This window comes from Cyprinodon tularosa, unplaced genomic scaffold (assembly GCF_016077235.1).
Source record: "Cyprinodon tularosa strain WSP-4 unplaced genomic scaffold, ASM1607723v1 ctg384, whole genome shotgun sequence".
Lineage (NCBI taxonomy): Eukaryota > Metazoa > Chordata > Actinopteri > Cyprinodontiformes > Cyprinodontidae > Cyprinodon > Cyprinodon tularosa.
This window is the reverse complement of record NW_024039101.1, coordinates 386,631-411,867: the sequence shown is the minus strand read 5'-3', so window position 1 is coordinate 411,867 and position 25,237 is coordinate 386,631. Positions and strand designations below refer to the sequence as shown.

The 25,237-nt window shown below is 41.4% G+C and overlaps 1 protein-coding gene across 4 annotated transcripts in view; it reads left to right on the top strand.

Annotated features, from left to right (window-relative positions):
* mark4a (MAP/microtubule affinity-regulating kinase 4a) overlaps positions 1-25,237 on the top strand; it is a 61,291-nt gene that overhangs the window by 33,715 nt on the left and 2,339 nt on the right. The window contains exons 6-16 of one of the 4 annotated variants that reach the window (XM_038297159.1): positions 2,722-2,792; positions 2,875-2,931; positions 6,837-7,073; positions 13,122-13,241; positions 13,326-13,425; positions 13,516-13,625; positions 17,264-17,450; positions 17,598-17,809; positions 18,067-18,170; positions 20,966-21,250; positions 24,879-24,961. In XM_038297159.1, coding sequence (XP_038153087.1) covers positions 2,722-2,792; positions 2,875-2,931; positions 6,837-7,073; positions 13,122-13,241; positions 13,326-13,425; positions 13,516-13,625; positions 17,264-17,450; positions 17,598-17,809; positions 18,067-18,170; positions 20,966-21,250; positions 24,879-24,961 — 1,566 coding nt within the window. Of the gene's footprint in view, positions 1-2,721; positions 2,793-2,874; positions 2,932-6,836; positions 7,074-13,121; positions 13,242-13,325; positions 13,426-13,515; positions 13,626-17,263; positions 17,451-17,582; positions 17,810-18,066; positions 18,171-20,965; positions 21,251-24,878; positions 24,962-25,237 lie in introns of all 4 variants that reach the window. The other 3 variants (XM_038297158.1, XM_038297157.1, XM_038297156.1) reach the window with 3 other exon arrangements.

The following is a 25,237-nucleotide window of genomic DNA, read 5'->3' as shown; positions in this document are numbered from 1 at the left end:
GGATTAGCAGACTGCGATGTTATGAACAACATTAAATCCAAAGATTTTGTCCGAAGTAAAGCTGATGTATTTGTTGTAGTCTCTTGTTATTCACACACAACAATAAACAAGTGATTAGCTGACGTGGGTTTTAAAACTGCAAAGCTTTGTCTTCCGCTGAAAATCAAACGCGCATCTACACAGACCAGTGTGATGCATTCGCGAGCGTCAGACAGCTATGGTGCATTCAGGAGCATGGGACATTTCATACTTACAAGGAAAGAGACAAAAACGGAACAGAACTCAAACAATAATGTATTTATTCAGAAACAGTGTGGGCTTTCTTATAATACTGAATGCTCTATAATTGTATTTCTGTTATTTTTTTATTATTCACATCTGCTAGCTTTTTATTCTAAAAAATCTATAATATTACAGCAGCAAATTATCAAAGTTTTTCAATAGCCTGTTTAAAAGCTCCAAATGAGGCTTCGGATCGTACAGCGACAATTGCGCTGTCATTGTTTTACAGGGCAGAATTTGCATTTGCTGAATCTTGTCTTTTAACTAGTGATGGATATACAGGAATACAGTCATACAAGTGTAAACTCCTCTCAGATAGAACAGGATGCAATATTTGGCAATTTCTATTTTTATTTTTTCATCTTTTTTTTTTTATTCAGTGTAACATGAATGCATAAATACGTCATTTTATTTGAGTGTTAAATTCTGTTTAAATAACAGATCATTAAAAATGTCTCCTGATATTTACTGGTTGATTTTCTTTATTCGGACCCCACTGATTTTTTATTAGTTACCCGTGGTTTAATGTTTCTAAATATATATTTCACGTCATGTGCGCCATCCAATGCAGATCATTGGCACCATCCACATCTAGTGAAAACTAGTGTAATTGGATGAGTCGTATAACGCAAACACTCATTGGTTAGTTAAAGGAAATCATCAGAAGCAAGCAGGTGTTCTTCAAACTGTAAACGTGAATTGTCTATGCCATGCTACAATGTGGGATTCAGAAAAACATGTCAAAATGTCTGAAAGGTCGGACACAGGCGAGAACGTATCGGGAGATGGAGACCAACAAGACCTCCCTCATCCTTGGCCCTATCTCAAAGAATTTTTTGAAATAGACGAAAAATTGAGCTTTTAATTCATATAGTGGTATCTGGCCTTTTTCTTAAAGGTTACTTTATACTTTTATACTTTAAGTAGTTTCTGGAGCACATACTTTTTCACTTTTACTTGAGTAAAGAGGTCAAGTTGATACTTCAACTTTTACCAGAGTGTTTTTAAACTGCAGTATCTATACTTCTACTTAAGTAACAAATGTGTGTACTTTTGACACCACTGTATATATATATATATATATATATATATATATATATATATATATATATATATATATATATATATATATATATATATATATATATAATTATTATTTTTATTTTATTTAGTATTTTTTTTTTTACATACCTTTCTTACTTGTATATGAAACTTTATTGAAAATTATATAGGGTGTAAAATCGAATAGAAGAGGCATTTAGAAGGAAATTGCATTTTCCATTTAGAGCAAATCAAAACAGAAAAATAGATAACACAGAAGATATACAATAACTCCTAGAAGTTTGCTTCCACACCTGTATAAGACAAGAGGGAAAGAAACAAGAACATAACAACAGCAAAAAGAAAGCAGACAACCATGTAACATAAAAAAAAAGCTGTTAAAGCAGTGGGTATCTCAGAGTTATCCATGTGTAAAAGGCAAGTTCTATGGTGATTGCGCAATATTTTCAGGGTGGTTTAAATCTGCATCTGCAGCTTAGTATTTAGTATTAGTTGGTATCAGTGAGCAAATGGAACCAAATTCCTGGGGTTTGAATGCATTGGCATGCTCATTTAGAATAGTTTTATAAATCTTCTTCAGAAGGAAAATATGCTTAATAGCCGCTCATGTTGGCCCCACACTAGCCCCAAAGGGCCCGGAACCGATAAAGAGGTTATCCTGGCCCAAGGTATCCAGATCCCACCAGATCACATGGACAAAAGATGGAAGACATAGGGATGACCAACCCCAAGGGGCCAAACACCAAAGGGGCCCAGTCCCTGAGGGACCCAACCCCAAAGTGCTGCGGCGGTGAGCCCATGGACTGTGCCAGTGGACGACCATGCCCAAAGGGCACCTGGATGAAGGCCCAGGGATACGAGGCCCAGGAGCGCAACACCCACTAGTAGGGACTCCAAAGGGCCAGGAAGCATAGGCCTGGCCCGACAGCCACCAGGAATGAGATATCACCTGTCGAAACACCCAACCCTAAAACTAGAGAACCGTCGGCGTGCCCCTCAATTCTTCCACCCTAAATTCAGGTGTCTGAATGCCTACCAACAAACACAGGTGGGCATGATCATCAGAAGCAAAGTCAGAAAAGCTGACCCAATTTAAGTGCCCCAAATATGCCCACCTTGACGCCCATAGCTCTTGGTACTGTTATAAATGATGCTGACTAGGATGTTCATTAATAATAGGGCATAGGCCACCAAAAACATAGCAGGACCCACCCTGGTGATGATCTCTTCCCCCATTCTATGAGGGCAATAAAACAGATCGAAGCTATGGCTGTTTAAATATTAATAACATTTTTATTTTGTGTAACTGTCATATCTAATCAAGCTGTTATGTGATACTCATATTTTCATAACCTAACCAGATGCTCATCCTCACAGGTGAAGTATTTGACTACCTCGTGTCCCATGGGAGAATGAAGGAGGTTGAAGCCAGAGCCAAATTTCGACAGGTAGAAATCTTTGTCCCTCTCATCCACCCGCCATTAATTGTTCCTGCTCAGGATCTCAGGTCTGTGTGTTTGTCTCTCACAGATTGTCTCTGCTGTCCACTACTGCCACACAAAGAACATTGTCCACCGAGATCTGAAGGTAAGGAAGATCAGATGAAAGGAAGAAACTATATCAACACTCTCAAAGTCTCAGAAAACTCATGCAAGATTTGAATCTTTACAAGCGTGTTGGAGTCCCTAAAAGCAGTCCTCGTTGCAGTGCAGAGAGGGCGGACCCGGTGTTCTGTCAGATGAGCATACCCATGGTCAAAACCCTTTAGTTTTGTATGAAAAATAGACTTTAAACTACCTCAACGGCGTGTATCCTTTTTTTTTTGTCACACACAAAAATGTAATTACTTACTTTTTGTTTTTTGGGGGGAAATGGTGATCTCACCTTAAATTGTTTTCTTTGTACATAGATAGATAGATAGATAGATAGCATTTATTGTCACTGAACAGAATTCAACGAAATTTCCATTGCAGCTCCCGTGCAAAAGGTCAAATATATACAGTATAAATAAGCAAACACACAATAATAATAAGAAAAATATATACAACTAAATTAACTAAAGGCACTCAGCCATGCCAAAGAAGTAGCAGCAGGTCCAATTATGGCAAAATACAGATAATGTGACAGTGCAAAGTGCAGAACAATGTGGCTGTGTGTGTGTGTGTGGGGGGGGGGGGGGGGTGAGGAAGTCTCTGATCCAGTGGCACAGTGAAGTGGGCAGCCCCACCTCGAGTAGCTTCAGCACCAGCTTGTCTGGAATGAAGGTGTTAAATGCTGAGCTGAAGTCTACAAATAGCATCCTGACGTAGGTGTTGGGATGCTGCAGATGGGTCAGGGCTGTGTGCAGAGTGATGGAGACAGCATCCTCTGTTGACCGGTTCGCTCTGTAGGCGAACTGAAGGCTGTCCAGGTTTGTGGGGATGAAGTCTCTGATGTACCTCAGAAGAATCCTCTCAAAGCACTTTATGATCACCGGGGTCAGAGCGACGGGCCGGTAATCGTTCAGGCTGGTGATGGACCTCTTCTTCGGTACAGGGATGATGGTGGAAGACTTGAGGCACTCAGGAACCATGGCGAGCTGCAGGGACAGATTGAAAATGTCCAGAAACACTCCTGCCAGCTGGTCAGCGCAGGTTTTCAGCGTCTGGCCTGACACCTTGTCCGGTCCTGGAGCTTTGTGAGTGTTGATCCTCCTCAGGGTGGACGTCACCTGATACTTCTGTAAGATGAGGGGCTGGTGCTGCTCTTCCAGTTGGGGTAGATGTACAGCTTCTCTGCTGCCCGCCGTGTCAAAGCGGGCAAAGAAACTGTTTAAGGTGTCAGGCAGGGTGGGGTCGCAGCTGGTCAGCTGAGTGCTGTGTTTGTGGTCTGTCATGGTTCTAATGCTGCGTTCACACCGGGGGCAGCTGGCGCGACAGAAGCAGCGAGTTTACATGCAAAGTCAATGGTTGACGCGCGTCAAGGCGCAGCAAAAGGTCCCGCGGCGCGTTTCGAGCAGCAAGCGCAGTGCGTCTGGCGCGTTTTGGCATCTGACGCGCGTGACGCGCCGCAAACGCGCTGCTGCTCGAGATGGAAAAATTTTATTTTTGCTGCTCGACGCGCCGCATCAACCAATCAGAGAAGCTGATATGGGAGCTGGCTGGGAGAGAGACACAGCGCTGATGACACAGACTGCTCTGATCACTTCTCTTAAACAGTTTATTAAAGCATAATTAACTTAAAATATATACATCTGCCGGCAGAATATGTTCGCTTTTATTATTCTGGTGCCTGCAGATTGGATTATTTAGATGAAAAACACCTACCAGCCACCGCGGTAAACCGCGAGGAGGCGACCCGGCCAGAGGCTGCTGATGAATGGATTCCTTCTGTCGGCGCACCGCCGGTATGTGGGGGTCTGAGCGGCTCCGACAGAAATAACATTGGGAGGCAGGATTGTAATCTGGATGAACTGACTCCACTGATGAAGTTTTCAAGTGTATTTTCTCACTTAAAAACATATTAAAACTACTTTATTCCTACTGATCACAGCAAATATAGCTGCAAGGCAGAGAAAGGATAGTGAAGCTCCGCCCAACGCGCGTCAGACACACTTTTGGACCGCGCAGCGAGAGCAGCAAAGCTGCTTCAGACGCGCGTCAGAACTAACTGGTACAAGCAGCAAAAATGAAGCAGCAGACGCGATTTTGCTGCTTTTGCTGCCCCCGGTGTGAACGCAGCATAATGCCTCTCCACATGCTTCGGGGGTTATTGTTGATGAAATATTCCTCAATCTTCTGTTTATACTGGAGCTTGGCCTGCTTAATACCTTTTTTCAGTTCCGACCGGGCCCTGTTGTAAGCCAACCTGTCTCCAGACCTGTAGGCAGCATCCCGGGCTTTCAGCAGGGCCCGTACTGTGCTGTCCAGCCATGGTTTCTGGTTTGGAAACACTTTTATGGTCTTAACAGGGAGGACAGTGTCGGTGCAGAACTGAACGTAGGACAGAACGGACGATGTGTATTCCTCCAAATCTGCACCGTCCCTGAACACACTCCAGTCTGTATGCTCAAAGCAGTTCTGAAGTGCAGAGGAGGCCTCCTCAGTCCAGACCTGAACTATTCTGATGGTCGGCTTAGTTCTGCAGGCCAGAGGCTTGTAGACAGGAATCAGCTCCACTGAGATGTGGTCAGACATGCCCAGATGTGGAGCTGCTACAGCCTTGTAGGCTCCGGGGATATTGCAGTAGACCTGGTCCAAAATGTTATTGTCTCTGGTGGGAAAGTTTATGGATTTGTGGAATTTTGGAAACACAGCCTTCAGTTCCACGTGATTAAAGTCCCCCGCCACAATCACGGCCGCCTCCGGGTTGGAGTTCATCTGCACGCTGATCAGGCAGTATAGCTCCTCTAATGCTAACTTAGCATTAGCCCTCGGTGGTATGTAGACGGCCACGATCACAATGGACGAGAGTTCTCTCACCAACTTGAAGGGTCTGCATTTCACCGCCAGATATTCCAAGTCAGGAGAGCAGAATGTTCCGACAGGGTGTGTGGCTGTACACCAGGCATTGTGTACATACAATGCCAAACCTCCGCCTCTGCCCTTACCCGAAGCTGCAGTCCGATCCGCCCGGAACAAAGCGCGCCCCGTTATCTCCACCGCTGCGTCCGGGATGTTATCCTCCAGCCAGGTCTCTGAGACAATAGTCACACAGCTGTCCATCCGGCGAGAAGTAATCCGGAGTCGCATCTCGTCGATTTTGTTGACGAGGGACCTTGCATTGGCGAGGAAGAGGCTGGGGAGGGCCGGTTTATGAGGGCTAGCTTGTAGCCTAGCCCGCACGCCGGCTCTCTTACCCCTTTTTTGTTTGCGCTGCCTCCTCCGTCGCCTTAGCAGCATGGGGGGAATGATCATAGTCCCAGGTGTTCGTAGCAGCTCTGGAGGAATAAAGTCCAGCTTGGTGGGTGTGTGAAGTCCAAACTGTCTTCCTATGTCCCACAGTTCTAATCTGCTGTAAGTTGTAACGGCTTCCAGTAGTGTGTTGAGCGAAAACATCAATAAAAACAGGCTAAAAAAAACGAAAACACGGGAGCTCCGAGCCGCTGCGTCTACACGCGCCGCCATGCTTTAAAGGTAGAGGACATGACTAAAAGGATACACGCCCATTGAGGTAGTTTGAAGTTTATTTTTCGTACAAACCTAAAGGGATAAACGCAAGTCTGATGTCTTGCACATGCATATTGACTGTTGGTATGCTGGTGTGACAGAACACCGGAGCCCAAACACGCTGTTATATGCATGCAGTATAAGTCACATCTCGCATGCATCCCCTCTCTGCCCACTTCATTCTTTGTCCTTTTTTATCTACTGGTTCATCGTTTGTTCTCTGTTTCCCAGCCCCCTATTCCCCTCATCCATCATCATCCTGAATGTGTCGTTGCTGTCCTTAATGTGTTACTTTTCTGCTCTCCTCCTGCTGTCTAACCGTTCTCTCACTCGGAATTATCTCAGGCGGAGAACCTTCTGCTGGACGCCGACGCCAACATCAAGATTGCTGATTTCGGCTTCAGCAACGAGTTCACGCTGGGGAACAAGCTGGACACGTTCTGTGGCTCGCCACCCTATGCTGCACCTGAGCTTTTCCAGGGAAAGAAGTACGACGGGCCTGAGGTGGATGTCTGGAGCCTGGGAGTAATCCTCTACACGCTGGTCAGCGGCTCTCTGCCATTCGATGGTCAGAATCTAAAGGTGTGGTTTCCATTTACGTTACTTGATCAAAACATTCAAGTTTCCCCTCTTCAGATTTCAGCAGATAATCTGGGCAGTTTCATATTTAGGCATACAGTGTGCTTATATAAGATGTGGAAATGTGGGAGATTGTAATGAGTAGATTGAAATTTGTCTTTGCTGTCCATTGTATCCAAGTGGGATGCCAAACAGAACCAACTGTTATGGATAAAGTGTTCTGAATTTAAGTCTGAGCACAGTGCAGCAGTAAAATCCTGTTAAACTAGCATGAGAAGCTATGTTAGTAATCCTTGCATAAAAACAAAAAATCTGTTATAACATCTGAAATCCCAGCCTTTATCTCCGATACTGTCATGCCTGATGACTCTGTGGCACCTTTTTCTTTCATTTTGGCCCCAACTTAAAACAAAGAAATCTGGAATATGATCAAAATGTGTCAGAAATCTATAAACATAGAATAGGAAAATGTTTTTAACTAATACAGTAACAATTCTCGGTGTGATTCCAGCTTTAGTTTGGTAAGTCATGTAAAATAATTAAAAATGTGTCAAATAAAGGGTTGTGCTGAAAAGAGACAACAAAAAATACCCAGGAATGTAGACTAGAATGATTGGGTTAAAGTATTTGTACAAAAAAGTGCCATGTTTTTAATCACAGAATTATGATTAGAAATCACGATTAGTTGACTCTGTTGATAACTACAAAGTAAATATTGCCGGAAAATACGACCTTACCATGTCAATGTACAGAATAGAGGCTGGGATCAGATTTAATCTGGGCTAAATAGAGCTGGTTAACCTGCATTAGACAGCACGCCTTTAAATTCTGCAATGATTTATTAAAGCTTTACTTTGGTTGTGAAGAACAAACAAAAAACTGTTCAGTTTCCTCATTAAGACCTGGTTTAGACGGCCATCGGTGCCATATGAATAGAGTAGAACTGAGTAGAACAGAACCGAAATAAGTAAAATACAGTAGAATCAAATAAAGTAGAATCTAGTAAACAAAAGGGGAAAAGAATATAATAGAGCTTAATGAGATAGATCAGTAAAATAGAATACAGTATAACTAAATAAAATAACAGAATCAAGTAGAGTAGAATAGAAATGCATCAGATGTGACAATCCTATATTGTCTGTTAGTGATGTAAATTCAGGTGTATCAGCAGCAAGTGAGGATCAAGTTTTTTATACAAGTAAAAATCCTGTAGAGTTTTAAATGTTGTGTCATAAATTAGTGATAGTAAATAAAATCAGAACTGATTATGATGAACCACAAGAGCACTAAATGGACATGCATAAACAACGACAAACTATTTAGAGAAAGTCGAAAAACTGCATGTGAGTGCATGTAGGTAGACATTTATGGAGTTTGTTTAGACCAGTGGTTCTGGAATCTTAGGCTACGTTCACACTGCATTAATGCTTCTTAATCTTTTGCGTGGTCATTAACATTTCCAAATATAGGCAACTTGTACGTGATCTCCTGTGTGAATTGCATTTATACAATTTAAGTGTCCCGCATGAGGAGTAGAGGACTTTATGAGGTCACAAGGAAGCGTGTTCTGTGTTTATGGAAGTAAACCTGGATGGTACTTCTGCAGTGCATCTAGCGATCATTCCCAACCTCAACCAGTGAGTATTGGCCTAGGTTTTGCGATACAATACATGTCATGATAGTTGCAATGTAACCATAAATTGCGATATTTTTCCCAGCTATCAAATTAGATATATAGGGAAAACAGAAAAACTGCTCTATATATTCATCTGAAGATATTGATCATTTCGTTATTTTGGTATCCATGATGTTTGGGGTTTGGGTCAGTCCACGTCTTCTGCTGTGACTGCCTTGACTACAGATATGGCGCCGCACAGCACCATCTGCCAGACTGGCGGTGCACAGGTAGCCCATTTTTCCCTCACTGTTTTAGGTATAAATCTTTTTTTTTTCTTTTTTTTTAAACGATAGGAACTGAAAAATGTTTTATCAGGAAGTCGAAAATCACAATATATCGCTAAATCGGTTTTTCCAACACCCCTATCACCCAGTGCATTAAACAACACAATCTTTTCAATATGGTTGAAAATGAAGAATGCTCTCCACATCATCATCCGCCATGGATGTTGTTTCTCTTGCTGCTTCTGCATAGCTAGACATTAAATAGGGACCTTTGTTGATTATTAATGACATTCAGGTTGGATGAATGCGACCTGGTCCTTCACACCCAGGTCGACCATTTGAAAAGATCTGATTTTTATTGGATTCAGGACCACAGAGCCTAATGGCCTGGGTCACAGTGGAAAATATTGGTTCTATGTTGTTTAGATTGTCATGGAAAGATCAGATACAGGTCACATATGGGCAAAAAACATTGGATTTGGGTCACTTCAGGCTGCTGTGTAAAAGTAGCCCAAAATTGCGGTTGTGGTAATTCTTCTGTTTTTCACTATGGTGCAGCAGTCTATCTCTGTAGCTGGCCTCCTGATGAGCTTATCTCATCTCTTCCTCTCAGCAATAAATAAGCTGCCTGCTTTAAGCCATCTCAAAATATGTCAGTCTCCTCATTAGGTAGAGTCTGCTCTGACCCTTCCTAAAAAGAGCTTCCAATCCAGGCTACTGTTTGTTCAAAACCTATTCTACACTGACTGCAGTTTATAAAAAGCATCACGTGACGTCATACATTCGGGATATCACACTTGACAACCACACAACGCCAGTAACGAAGGCGTAAACAACATTTTTGCCTAAAACAATGAGGGAAAAAGGGCTATCTTTGCAATGCCACTCCAGATAATAGAGCTGTGGAGCTTATTTGCTGTGTGGCGCAGCACTCTATCTGTAGTTGAGGTAGTTGGGAAAATATTGGAATATATAGTGATATTGCAATATCTTGACTATCATATCGTGACCCAAGTATCGTGACACGTGTTGTATTGCAACACTCAGAGCTGGCCTGAGCCTCTTGGGGGCCCTAAGCAGAATTTGATTTGGTGGCCCCCCCCTTCCACCCTGCAGAATCACATATACTAGAACATTACTGACACAAATGTCACACTATAATGTTATAGTGAATATTATAAATGAATACACTATGGTAATGTATTAATACAAAATAAATAAATAAACAATACTTACATTACTTTTTTTTTAATTAAACCTTTTGAATACAAACATGTTAAACAAATTATTTGCAAAAGTTCATTAAATGTGCAATATTTTAAATAAAACCAAAAAAGATAAACATAAATAATATAATCAAAAATAGAATGTTACAAAAACAGATACTTAAATAAAGAACGCAAATATAAGAACAGCTTGGGTTCAACAATGAATTGTACAATGTTGCCTCAAAGTCGTTCCTTCCTAGCTTTTCTTGAGGCAAAGTCACCGATGACATCATTGTACGGTATTGCTTGGCCAACTTTGTTATTTATACTAATGACTGCAAGTCCACTTAGTCTTTCTGGGCCATTGATGATCTCAAGTAGGATTTTATTAATTTGAGCTTGGAAAAGCTCCTCTCTGCTGAGGTAACTGTTACAGGCAGAGTGCGGGCTATCCTGAGAGCTACCCAAAGATTTGGGTAAAGCTCAAACATCTCATTTTGTGAGAGAAATGTGAGAAGCTCAAAGGCAGTCTTCATAGTTTGAAGAAGCTCAGGAAGACTCTCTGTCTCTAATGCCAGTGCGCTACCATCAATATCAGCCTCCTCTCCACAAGTGAGTTTTTCCGCAAGAAGCTCACATTGTTCCCTCTGGACTTTTTGATCAAGCTCCCTAAAATTGAGCAGCAGTTCAACCTCACTTAGAGATGTAAATCTATCCTCCAATGACTGAATGCTACAATCCACTACAGCATTAAAATACTTACTCTTCAAGCCTCTTCATATCATCCACTATTGTCTCATCTGCAGCCTCATAGGCAAAGTGCCTTTTTGTGAACGCAATCGCTTCTCTTTCAGCACTGCTTCTGTGTTCATTCTTTAGCAGATGTCTGTGCATCACAGAAGCCTGTTTTTTGGTAACTGATAAGTTCACCTTTGTTCTTTTTTAGAAGGTTAACTGCTACATCAAGCTACATGTTTTTTGACTATAGACGCGTGCTTGTGATGTTAATTTTAGACAAAATGTCATACCAGACAACGCAACAAATCTGGAACCTAAATTAACCTACAGTATCTCTTCCGCAAGTGAGTTGGCTTCAACAGCCACTACAGAGTCAGACGCTTTGCCTCTAACTTCTAGCAGGGGTTCCTTCACCTTCTCTGACTGGTACTGCAAAGCTTCAATACTTTTTATCCGGCTTTCCCAGCGTGTCTCAATCCAGGATTTGAGCGTTATGTCAACAAACTTCCATAAGACGTCCCACCTTTGAGTGGACCCAGCGAACAAACCAACGTATCAGTGAATGTAGGTGCTTGTAAGTGCTCCTCCCTTTTAGTCGCTTGTGCAGTGGATGAACCTGCAATGATAAAACAAACAAACAAGAAATAAAGAAATAAAAAGCTAAATGTTTCATTTCATATTAACAGGCCATGTAACCATTTGCCATTAAGAAAACCCTCACCTGCTGCATCATCAGCTGTGGAGGCCTGACACTCGAAACAACAGAGGGATGCATCCTTTTTTGTGTCATGGCTTAGACTTATTAACGTGACGTGTGCGCCCGTGTGAATTGTCAATGCACGCACGTACTGCAAGACGCCAGCCACCTGGGGCCCTAAGCGCTTAGTTCGCTTATGCCTCGGGCCAGCCCTACACCCATGTCAATACTCAACCTTTGTTCTATTCAAAGTGGACCTATGTCTGTAGTAGGCACTGACATTACTATTAAAGGTATAGTAAAGGATTTTTGCAAATTATTGAAAAGACCCGCCCCTCTCCCACTTTACAAAAAAGCAAGAGGGAATGCCTGTTAAACACATGTGAGACCGTGCACGAGACCATTTCTCCCTGTGCACGCCCTGATTAAAAGTTGCTGTTTGCATTGCTCAAACACAAGCTTTAGCCTAGAGGCTAGCCTCAGTCAGACGTAGCCTCTCCACACCAGTCGCTAAATATAGTGACAAATGCACTACGTTGGCAACACTGCTCTTCGCATCGTTTTTATTTTCAAATGGTTTGCTGTTGTCTGTTTGGACCTTTCTGAACTTATGCACCAAATGGACCAATGTCTTGGACACTGAGGGGGGGTTGAGACACACTTAATGTTATAAGTGTTCTGATGGCATTTTAGAGTAAAAGAATTTTTATCAAAAACATAATTAATGTGCACAAATAAGAAATAGTTGTATTAACCATACATGGAATTTGTGTTTTTTGGGGCCCCCAGGAACTTAGGCAACTGCTTAGTATTGCCTGTTTGTAACACACTCCACACTCGGGCACATTTTCCTCGGTAGACTTATCCGACCTTCCTTCGTGATCCCCCGATCTTCCCCAGTTAGCACTGCCACAGCCCCCCTTTTCGGAAAACCTCCCCTGGTGAAGGACATGTTTCTTATCTGCCCAGCTGAAAAATATTTCAGGGCATTCATTTTATGCTTCTTTTTCTATGTCTGCTTCTGTCTCCTTGAACCCCAGTCGGCCTCAGCAGATGGCCGCTCACACTGAGCCTGGTTCTGCTGGAGGTTTCTTCCTGTTAAAAGGGAGTTTTTCCTCTCCACTGTCGTTACAAGCATGCTTAGTGTGAGGGATTGCATTTGAGTCAATGAGTCGATGCAATCAACTGGTTTTCCTTAGATAGAAAACTTTGAATCAATTTGACTGTATTATCTGGTTGGACTGTAAAGTGCCTTGAGATGACATGTGTTGTGAATTTGGCGCTATATAAATAAACTGAATTGAATTGAATTGAATTAATAAACAATCTCCCCAAAGATTTATTTCATCAGTTGTTTCCGCTACAACCCAGTTGCCTTGGTAACATGCAGTTAGTAAGATGGTGGCTGATTTCAGCATCTGCGGTGTTTCTGTGATCCTGCAGTTATTGGTTTTTATTGTCATAAATCTATCATAACTGAGCTGAAGTGACACCTGTGTCCAACAGGAACTTAGGGAGCGCGTGCTGAGAGGAAAGTACCGTGTGCCCTTCTACATGTCAACCGACTGTGAGGCAATCATTCGGCGATTTCTGGTGCTCAACCCAGCCAAGCGCTGGACGCTGGAGGTAAGCGCAGACAAGAGCAGTAGAGGTACAAATGATCTCCACTGATGTCCAACCTGAAGGGTATCTGTTCTCCTGTGCTCACAGCAAGTCATGAAGGAAAAATGGATAAATGCAGGGTACGAGGGGGATGAGCTGAAACCACATATTGAACCGGTGGAGGACTACAGTGATCCCGCTCGCATCGGTCAGTCAGCTGGATTGTTGTCAGCTGCAAGATATTGTTCATGGTGTTGTCTTCTCTTACCTGTCTGTTCTGCTTGTGTGTGTGACTCAGAGCTAATGGTGGGGATGGGCTTCACCCCTGAAGAAATCAAAGATGCTCTGCTCAATCAGAAATACAACGAGGTCACCGCCACCTACCTACTGCTGGGTCGAAAAGGCGATGTGAGTCTGCTGTTTCTTTGTTTCTGCTGACTAATCATCCTGCAAAATTACATGAAAGGGCATCAAATGGATGATCTGAAACCTTGTAGAAGAGAGAATGAAGTTATTCTTGCATGTATTATGATTGAAGATGCACCAAATGAATCATAGACCCGTTATTTCATGAGAATGTCACAGAAACAAGTCTTTTTTTCCTCATTCTTCCCGTTGGGAATTTGTTTCTTAGGAGCAGTCTCTCTTTTTATTGAAAGTAGTTTGTAGAAAACCAGGTCTCCTGAAGTTCAGAATTCAAGAACAATATGACAACATTTTATTTCTATATCAGTACTTTCATTTGGTTAGCAGCACACCTATCAACACAAAGGCTGCTGTCTGTGTGTTCTCTACAGGCTTAGAACCAAAAGGCTGCTAACATTTTCTGTGCCAGGTTGTTTCATGACAAACTTTTTAAGATTAAAGGTACTTGTAAGCATTTGTTCCACTCCACATCCTACTTTAGCACCAATCCTAAAGACTGTGTAGAAATCTTACAGAAAAATGACTGCCCCTTTTTGATGACAAGAAGAGGCTTTGGACATAGACATTTTATTTGTAGATTCCTCATTGGACGCTGGCCAAGGTGCCTTGAGGGCGGCCATCTTGGATCGGACCACAGCTTCAGGCAGCTGCTGTCAGAATAAATAGGAGGAGCCTTAGATCTCATTTTAATCGCATGAAAGATGAGTCAGAGATAATATTACAATAATCTCTTACATGTCACAACCTCTTAAAAAACCAAAACAAATTTTAAAATTACCTTTCATTTAGATTACACGTTTTTATTCAGATTAAAAACTTTTTAAACTGAACTCAAACAGGAGATATATGCAAAGTTATATATTTTGCAATAAAGTATTAATATGATAAACACAAAATTTTACGTACATTTTTTGTAAGATTATTGTTTACAAATATTATTTATATAGTAGATTTATATAGTATATTATTATTATTAATTTTGTCTTTATTATTATTATTATTCAGTATTTTAAAGATTGGACAAAAAAGTCTTAACAATAACACAAAATAAATAAATAAATATTTGGCCAAAATATCAGGCACTGCAAGGAAAAGTCAGATGAAGAATTTAACACTACAAATGCTGTGTTGGCAATGTTCTGTGCACATTGTAGATACAACAGGCATAAACTAACCTGTGAGAGCAATCAAATGTAAAAGTGGTCGAAGCAACAGCCAGAAAAGGTGAACAGAGAGAAATGATTTGTAGTCATCACCTCTCAACCATCTTGGTCATCACCTGTCGTTTCCACCAGTTACTTTCTCTATGTTCACAACAAACGGAAAACGGATTCACCACCAGTGTTGCTTGATTACACTGAGATGGAGTGACTGGGAGATACAGTTGTATTCTTGGCTCATGGTTTCCACAGAGTGAATGAATTAGGAGCCCTAAGTCGGGCATACGCTGTACGATCTTTGCCCTCGCGACCACCTCGATCAGGAATCGTGAAGTCGGGAGAAAATCAAACATGTTTTAAATTTGGTCGGCCATCGTGAGGTGTTTGTGGACAAATCCTGCAGTTGAAGCAGAGCTACGAGCTGATTTACCAAAACCTCGAGCACTGCGCATGTGCAAAACATGGAGTTCTTCTTCTTCCAGATTGACGAATCCGACCTGTGCAATCTCTTGGCGTGTGTTTGGACATGCAGTGTGAAGAGGTAGATTGCATTAGAGCGTCGGGTTGTACACTGTAGAAATGATCTAGCAATAAGTAAAATGTCTTAAATGACGTGTATTAATTAATTAATTTGAGCGGATAAATAAGATGATTTGCCACTGGAATGAGCATTGTTTTTTTGTTTGTTTTTTATTTTAAATGTAAATTATCTAGTCCCATTGGCAAAGTGTTTCACTTACCTCCTCAATTCAAGAAAAAATTCATTTTATTTAAGAAAAATTACTCATTTAGATTGAAATGTTTTGCAGTGTACAGTGTAAGAACATACATGGAGAGCTGGGAACTTTTAAACCCTGCAGTTACGTTGTACATTTTGAGCAGTAGCTTCCTGCAACAATTGAAAATATCACAGAGTGTATGCCCGGCTTTACTGTTGGAGAGATGGGAATTCTCATCTTGACCAGATCTGGTCCAAAAAATAAAATCTGACATTTCAATTTCTGTGTTTTGGGGCTTATTTATGAAGTGAAGTCCATCTGTGTCTCTGATCTACTGGGAATAATCTTCCTCTTTTCTGGACAGAACATTTCTTCTGACTTATTTCTCTGTACTGAAGAAGTAGAACTATTTTGAAGGGTTGCTGATCCCAGTATTGATATATATATATTTTTTAACCATACTGGGTAATTTAGTGGAGGATCCCCACTGTGAACTCATTCATTATTCTTATCAGCAGCTGAGGCCTGTTGAGTGTTTGAGAAAGAGCAGAGTCACATTATTTCAAGAAGATCTACAAAATCTTTCTATTTTGTGTTTAAATGTTAATATAACAAAAATGGGGCAGACATTTTTTCTAACCTTTACAAGCAGTTAGCATGCTAACTGTCAAGTCAATGTATAGACTTTCTTGTTATCAGACATCACCTCCTTTATCGGCCTCCAGTTTCTATCACTATCTCGCTCTACTCCAGAAATGCATTCAGCACAGAACTTCCTGTGTAGAAGTTGACTCAAGTAGAAAGACAATGTCGAATTGATATTGTTTCCACGGGTCATTATTAATCATTAAAGTCATTAAATTTTTATTTTTGTTTAAATTAAGGCCTTAATTGGCATTACAATTAATTAAATGTGATTATCATGGCATTTAAAATGCGATATTAAAACCCAAAAAAATGTTCTAAAAACAATTTAATCAGATATATTATATCGTAATATATTTGCGCGGAACTGCATTAAAATTATTTTTTAAGAGCATTCAAAGAGCATTAGAAGCATTAAATTAGAGTTACTCATTCCTGTATAAACCCTGATCAAGCCACAGACTAGTGAACGAGGTCAAAGCTCACTGATGCAGGAATGGACAATAGATAGATGGGAGCAGAAAACTGCTGAGAGGTGGACCTGCTCAGAGCTTCTTGAGACGCTGAATGAAACTCTACAAAGTAGCGTCTGCCTGAACTGCATGGCAAAATAGAGACAACTAAATAAGTAATTTTTTTCTTAAAATAATTGCATTTTTTCTTGAATTGAGGAGGTAATTGAGGCACTCTGCCAATGGAATAAGAACAATATGAAAAAAAAAGTATTTGTCTTATTTCATGTGCATATTATCTATTTATCCTATTTTAATAGTAAATACACTCATTCCAATGGCAAATCATCTTATTCATGTAGCTACTCAAATTAAGGGTAAAAACACTTGATTTAAGATTTTTTTTTAATTATTTCTACATCTTTTTTGCAGTGTGAGTATTCAGTTTTTGTAACTGTTTTTTTATGTCTTCTTGTAGCAGGCCTTTATGCCATCTATAATCATCATATCATTGAAGATAAGCTGGCTTCATGAACATTAGACTGTTTATATATGAAAGCTGTTTTATTGGTTAAAGAGAGATTTATTGTGTTAAACTAAGGTTATGATGTGATGTCATGTGTGTCTGCTGCGGCACATTTCAGGAGAGCAATGAGGCTCGCACTGCTAGCACACTGTCTCTGGCCAGGGTCCGACCCAGCCCTATCACCAACGGGACAAACAAACACTCCTCTGTCACTGGCTCCTCCTCCTCCTCCACCTCCTCCTCTCATAGCAAGTCGCAGCGCAGCGCCTCCACCTACCACAGACAGCGGCGACACAGCGACTTCTGTGAGTCTCTTCTCGGATGTATTTCCCTCCTGAAACGGTCATCCTCTCATTTCCTGTGTAGTTTTGAACCCGTCTATACCGTGAGTCACGGAATATTCCTTATGTGAGTCTCTGTGTGTCTGCGCTCTGCTGTCCTCCACAACAAAGGCGGGCCTTCCATGCCCGTCATGCACCCCAAGAGGAGCCCGACCAGCACTGGGGACCGCGAGCTGCGTGAGGGCCGGATGCCGTCACGTAAAGCCAGCTGCAGTGTGATGGGAAGCCATAGCCTCCCCCCCTCCAGCCCCATGGTTAGCAGTGCCAACAACCCCAACAAGTCTGAGATCCCAGACCGCCGCAAAGACATGACTGCCACCACGGTGAGTGAGCCAGGGTGGATAAAATTCTGGGAAGTACAGGAACATGTCAAACAGGGTTTAGAAGAAAATTCATATAATTTGAGTATCGGGTGGAGCTGATAGGATCTCTGCTGCTCTGTCTGTGGTTCAGAGGGTTTCCTCAACAGATGAAGGTTGGGATCCAGGCCAGAGTTCTACACTAACCAGTAGCTCTGCACATTTTTTATCTCAAGAACCTCAGCTAACATCTACCTCTTAAACTGCTGGTCTCTGTGTAGAATAACATCCCTGGAAGCAATATGACCCGTCGGAATACATACGTGTGCACAGATCGCGCGGGGGCTGACAGACACTCTCTCCTGCAGAACGGCAAAGAGAACAGGTAAAGTATTTGGCTCAGGGTTAACATCCTGGTTAGAGGAGTTTTTTTTAGTTTTTTTTAGCTAAAATAGACATATTTCATTTTCATGTTCTGCCGAATTTATGGAAATAATAAGTTGATAGCATGACAGGCATATTTAGCTTCTCTTTTTAGCCCTGAACGGTACAAATCCCCTTTTGCCTCCAATCCGAAAGAAAAGCGTGGCAGACGAGGTTCTGGCGCTCAGCGCTCATTGTTTGTAAACTGATCAATAAAAGTTGAAAGTGAAAAAATATAATTGGATATTGAATGTCAAATTTTTACCTTATAATCTGAGAAAAAGATTATAGTTTTAGATTTTTATATTTTCAGATTCAAATCCCTTTCTTTCAGTTTCTATTTTTTTAGGTTCAATTTCCCCTTTCAGTTTCACAGGATTTTGCCAAAAAGGCAAATAGCTCTGACTGAGATAGACCACAGGTCTATATTAGTCAGACTACGCAGCAATTCAGTGGAAATCTCATGGGTCTGACAGGAAGAGAGACGCAGTTACAAAATAAAACTCATCCGCTTTTGGGGAAAATACAAAATAAGATCTGTTAATCACAAAGGCAAACAGTCAGTTTTGGGGTCCCACAGCAAGTATTTATTAGGCGGGACAGACTTGTGCAAAACCAATTAATAAAACATTATAATAGAAACTTTACCCATGGAGTTTAGGAGGAGAGAAAACAGATAAAGTGATGATCCTCTTTGAGCCTTGCAAAAATAACAAGGGAGAGAAAGAGCAGATTATTACTCTCCCCGAAAAAGAAAAAAAAACCTCAGGAGGACAGAAATGGATATAATAAAGTAGTGATCCTTTTGAGCATCACAAAAAAATAAAATAACGAGGACAGACAGAGCAGGTAAGCAAAGCTCATTACTCTCCACTCTTCATAAAAATAAAAAACTTATACAGACTTCACAGATGTCTCTGCGAATCACCTCTCACTGCCTCAGTCAGTATAGAAATCGCCCCACAGCCTTTATTGCTGTGTTAGATGTATTTACATTCAATTCAGTTTATTTCTATAGCGGCAATTCACAACACGTCATCTCAAGGCACTTTACAGTTCTCCAGATCATCCAGTCAAATTGATTAAAAGTTTTTGATCTAAGGAAAACCAGTTGATTGCATGGACTCTTCAGCAATCCCTCACACTAAGCAGGGTTGTAGCGATAGTGGAGAGGAAAAACTCCCTTTTCACAGGAAGAAATTTCCAGCAGAACCAGGCTCAGTGTGAGCGGCCATCTGCTGAGGCCGATTGGGGTTCAAAGAGACAGAAGCAGAGATAGAAAAAGAAGCATAGAAACAAAAGGCATCTGTCAACCAGCTCCACTGGCGGCTCCTTCAAGGAAACACACAGCCAGGCAGACGAGCTCCGAGCCAGCTCCCATGTCAGAGGATGAAGAGAGCACATCCAGTTAGTCACAGTCAGAGAAACAGGACTACACTGGAAAACAAGCAGATCTCCAGCATCTATAAACAAAGGTGTTGATGGCAGCAGCACAGCTGATATTTCTCTCCAGGATGGAGTCACAGCCAAACAGGAACAGACCAGATGAAGCAACAATGATGAGAAAAAGCACAGAGTGTTAGAGATTGAACAAATTCATTTTGCAGAATGGGAAAATAGAGATAGAATGATAAGAAAGGGCTCCCTATGTCCTCCAGCAGTCTAAGCCTATAGCAGCATATCTATGGAGATAGCTCAGGATAACCTGAGCCACTCTATAAGCTTTATCAGAAAGGAAAGTTTTAAGCCTAGCCTTAAAAGTAGACAGGGTGTCTGCCTCACGGACTAAAACTGGTAGTTGGTTCCACAGGAGAGGAGCCTGATAACTAAAAGATCTGCCTCCCATTCTACTTTTAGAAATTCTAGGAACCACTAGTAAACCTGCAGATTGAGAGCGAAGTGCTCTGTTAGGAACATAAGGAACGATCAGATCTCTGTTATCAGATGGAGCTTGGCCATTTAAGGCTTTATATGTGAGAAGGAGGATTTTATATTCTATTTTGGATTTAGCAGAAAGCCAATCATGAGAAGCTCGGATAGGAGAGATATGATCTCTTTTCGCCATCCACACCAACCTTTGCGTGATTTTAATAGACCACGGGGTCTGGTTTGGATTTTAGACCGCTGAGTGTACTGGCTAAGGTGTAAGCAGTGCTTTCCAAACGTCCAACAAAAATGTTTCTACTGTCTCTTGTGTCACTAATACGTCTGTGTTTTTCCGCGGGTGGTTGATCATCCTCAGACTCGCTGTCATAATCTGAGCTGCTCCCTACCAACCAGTCGTCATCATCGGTCTCTCCATCTCTGCCCGAATAGCTATCAGCAATATTTTGAAGCATTTTCTAAAGCCTTTGTTGCTGTTAGATATATTCTTAAAGCTAACAGTTACAGAGCTTTCTAGGTATAATATTGGTTGCTAGGCAAAGTATCAAATGTCAATTTGTGGGAGATAGAGGTAAAATTAACCATAACTCTTTTTTAGGTTTTATTTTAATAAAAAAAAAAACTTGAAAATAAAGGAAATATAGAAACAGAAAAAAACAAATTAACATGACCAACATAAGTTTAATGTAAATAAAGCTTTTCACTTCAAAATCGCAGAACCATTAAGACGATGGCCTTGAGAGTTCTAGTGTTAAGGGACAGTAGGCAGAGAACTTGGTAATTGCCAGTGCAGTGTTTTAGATGAACATAGGAAACCAAACTGGGTTCTGCCAAACTGATGGAAGAATAGTTCTGGTTTCTTCTTCTCTTCAGTTCTCTGGGCCACCGCATGCCCACAGCATCTCCTTCCACGCTCAGCATGGCTGGAGCTGGGGCAGCTTCCTCTTCTTCCTCATCGGACCGATGTCGCCTGACCCGAGGCTCCACAATCCGCAGCACCTTCCATGGTGGACAGCTGAGGGATCGCGGCCCCCCAGTCTACTCTGCCCCGCCCACATCACCCACTCTGTCCCACCATGATGCCAGCCCCCTCCCCCATGCACGCACCAGGGCAACCTCCAACCTTTTCACCAAGCTGACCTCCAAACTCACACGCAGGTGAATATGTGCCATAGGAGCTATATCTGTATGAAAGGTGTTTGATGAGGCTAGATGAACCCAGAATAATTCCAGGACTAAACAAAACTGTTCTGCTTACAGCTATTACCAATTTTACGAGTAAAATAGTTTAAAGACTTGTTATCTGTAAAAGTAAAGGAGGCTGAAATTTGGATCCATGGTGTCCTACGACTCCTCTGCCATACCGTTTTTTTGACCAATCCTTATAAATCATTTCCAACCTTCTCAGCTCACCATGTAACCATGTGGATGTGTCTAAATCTTTTGCAAGAGCCAAACTAAAAGCATAATGAACGATGCAGTAGTCTGGTTTCTTACAGTAGGCATGTTAAGTTATATTAATACTTTATCAAACAGGTGGTTGTGACAAAACACGTTTTCTCAGCAGAACATTGCAAAGTAGTGGGTCACTACGCAGAGATTAGGCTGAAACACTAATTTTCTTAGACAGTAGCACCCTGGGCTTCCCTCCACAGTGCATTTCAGTGCAGCCTCTGAACCAGCTGTTGCTACAGGAACAATTGGATTGTTTGCGTATTAAGGGTAGAAATGAACAATGCTTTCCAATATACAAGAACATTGAGTGGCTAGGCTTAATTAGCAAAGAATCAATAAAAAAAAAGAAGATGCAGCATTGAAGAAGCAGTGTCACTCCTGGTGAAAAATCCTGGTGAAATACAGAGTGAAAATAGAGTAAACCAAAACAACAAAAACAAATCTGATTTATAAAACCAAACAATTGTCCTAGGTAGATCATAGCAAGACTTTAAAGTTTTCACCCAAAGCTCTTCCTCATACTCTGCCCTCCACAAGCCCAAAATACATCATCAGTGGTTCCATGCAAAGCACTGATTAACAAGGACCATCAGGCAGCATAGAGCTGCTCGCTGGCTGGGATGCCTCAGATTTATGGAGAAATTCACCCAATTATTTGGTTTCCTAAAAGTGGCTTAAAGTAAAGAGTCAATTCATTTTGGTTCATGTTTTAACTCCTGTGTGCACTGGTAGGGTCACACAGGTCATAAATGACAAAGTTTCATTTATAATTTAAGCTGAATTCTATGTTAATATGTTACAGGGCAGTGGCAGCAGATCACTGTGGATTGAATCTGAAAAGGTCAATCTATGATTAAATCTATGATTAAAATTTCATATGAAGTGAAATTATAAGTCTGAGAAAAATGATGATCCAACTTGGCTTCAGTTCCAGTGTTGAGATTCTTCCAGAAGAAACCTGTTGCTTCCGGACAAGTGGAAGAAACTGGAAGAAAGTCCAAAAAAGTAAAAACAAAAACAAACCATTGGACTTGGTTTTCCAAGTTTGAAGATATTTCACTTCCAATCCAGGAAGCTTTTTCAATTCAAAATGTCAGAATTACTATAGTGTTAAGTTCCAAGTTTTATAGAGTAGCCCAACAAAGCCTTGTTTTGGATTAGAAAACATGCAAATTCAATTCCAGAAGAACAGGTCAGCCCCTTAGTAATGGTGATTCGTTGAGACGTTTGTTATCCTGCAAACGTGAATATTTTGGTCCTCAGAACGTTCACATTTTGGACAAAGAGGACAGGTGTTTTGAAAAAACCAAACTTAAACAGAGGGGGTGAACTCAGGTTTCAGCTCTCCATAATGTACAACGCAGTGATAGAGTTGATTTCGGCCCACTATCATAAGCCACATCGCATGCAGGGGACCCTGCATCCCAAGACATGGGACTCGCCTGGTCAGCCAGACCAACAATGGCTGTAAAAACCCCCCTTTAAAGAGCCATAGAATTATCTAAAACTCATTGAAAAAGACTTTTAGGTGTATCTGCTTCCCATTTACAGTGATCAATATTGAAAATTAAAATGACCAACTTAAACTGTCAACCTAGAATTTATGTGAAGCTTGAAGAGTTCAGTTTAAGCAACTGGACATGAAGTTTTCTAGAAGACATTTAATCTCTACTCCAAGAGACTCATCAGTTCTGACTAGTGGCGGGGAGCACTGAGATTAATATAACGTAGTTGTACCAAAGAATTGGAGGAAAACAAAAGGTGGCTCTGATCTCTCCTACTGGATTTGCCATGGAGGTTACTTGGAGGGGTTTAATGGTCATTAGGGGGCTCCGATGGGTCGTTTAAGTCGTAGGGAAGTCATGTTTACATGTCAAATAATTCTGGCTTAAACAAGTATATAAATGTACTCTTTATAGATATTGTCCCAAAAGTTAGAAAATTACTATTTTTGAAATGTCCTTTCTTAAAAGCATTTTTTTTTTTTTTTTTTTTTGTTTGTTGCGGTATCTTATGCAGGCCAGTTAGTTTTACGTCAGCCTGAACACTTAAATTCAGCCAATCATATAACAACGGTTATCTGTCAGTCAAATTTTTTCGCCAAAAGCATCTTGATTCATATGTCGCAGCTAATATACGCAACGGTTGAAATAAGAAATCAGAATCCTTTCCTTTCCCATTGAGTTCTGTCCCAGTGTTCACGGGGATGGACGTCTGTGTCTTCGGCAGGCGTAGAGCTAACAGAACTGGCAGCGTTGCGAGGCAAGGGCTCAAACATGTACGGCTGGAAGCCTTCTACACCAAACCAAGCTTCTGCCGCCCTGGCGTCCTCTTCCACAACATCTTCGTCCCCGCTTTCCTCCTCTAAATAAAAAAATGGATGACGGAGGACACTCATCCACGACCTCCGACACCAAACTCTCTTCCTCTTGCATGTTTCCTCTGTCCATAGCGTTCCTTGACAGTGTCGTTTCTAAGTCACCAATTTAGTGCTACTTGGTCCCAATGTAATTTCACATTGGGAACCTACTAGCACTAAGTTGCTAACTGGTTAGCAAGATGCTTCCAACAACTAAACTTTGTGATTGCGAACCACAACAATCCTGCCCTCTTGATAAACGACCAATCACATTAATTTTATTCACTCGTGTAAAGTCGTGCACCACTTGGGAGAATTCGGAAATGCGCTATGACTTTAACTCCCTTATCAGTGTGCTTTCAGTAGATGACTCAATGAAGTGTGAGTCAGGTGAGGGCAGGTGAAAGGTGAATCATCTGTGTATTGTTCCTAAAAGTGCTTTTTAAGTAGATGAAATGTTTTGACTAGGAACACCTCATCTGTTGAGAGATTGTTTTTCCGGTTAACAAAGATGGCTTCCTTAACTCCTCGCTCAAGCCATCTTTCTTCCTTGGCCAGAATATGCCAAGGAAGAAAGATGGTAGAGCTCTAAACTTGTTTTTTTTTCAGTTAGCTTAATAAATAAATGTTGTTTATTATTTGATAGCATGGACTTCATGAGACCCTCCTTCAGATAAATACAGTCTGGCTTCATGTTTATCCAAACATTGTATCTACCCTTGCCTTTTGGCAAGCGTTCCTGAGGCCCTGGATTATCCAGAGCTCTCTTCCCCGGTCGACGTAATCACACATATCTAATCTCAGGCCTCAGCTTTCCCCTGCCAATCAGCTTCAATGCTGCACTCATATCAGCACCTGCTCGCTTGTGATTCAAACGTTCTCTCTTCTATACCCCTCCCTAGCCCTGCTCCTAACCCTCCCCTTTTTCTCCATCTTTATCTTTTTCTGCTTCCTTCCTTGTTATGGCATCAGGGTCAACCTTGACCCATCCAAGCGCCAGGGTTCAAATAAATCAGTCTCGGGTTGTTCACTCCCACAAGGATCAAAAACAGTTAGTAAGTTCCCATGTCTCCGGCTTCACTGGTCTGTCTGTGCTTCCCGAGTCTGTCTGGCTCCTCTAATAGGTATCTGCTCACTTCACCCCACTGCCTGACTTGACCTGCTGCTTGTTGTGTGCATGGCTTGTGTCTTTTCTTCATTCTGTCAAGGTTCCCCACATGTGGTTTTTCAGCATGGGTGGAGTCAATGATTATATTTGCTTTGATGGTCAATTAAGTGTCATCTCTTGCAACAGTAGACTTGCTGTGTTAAGTTTATATTTTTCTGGAATA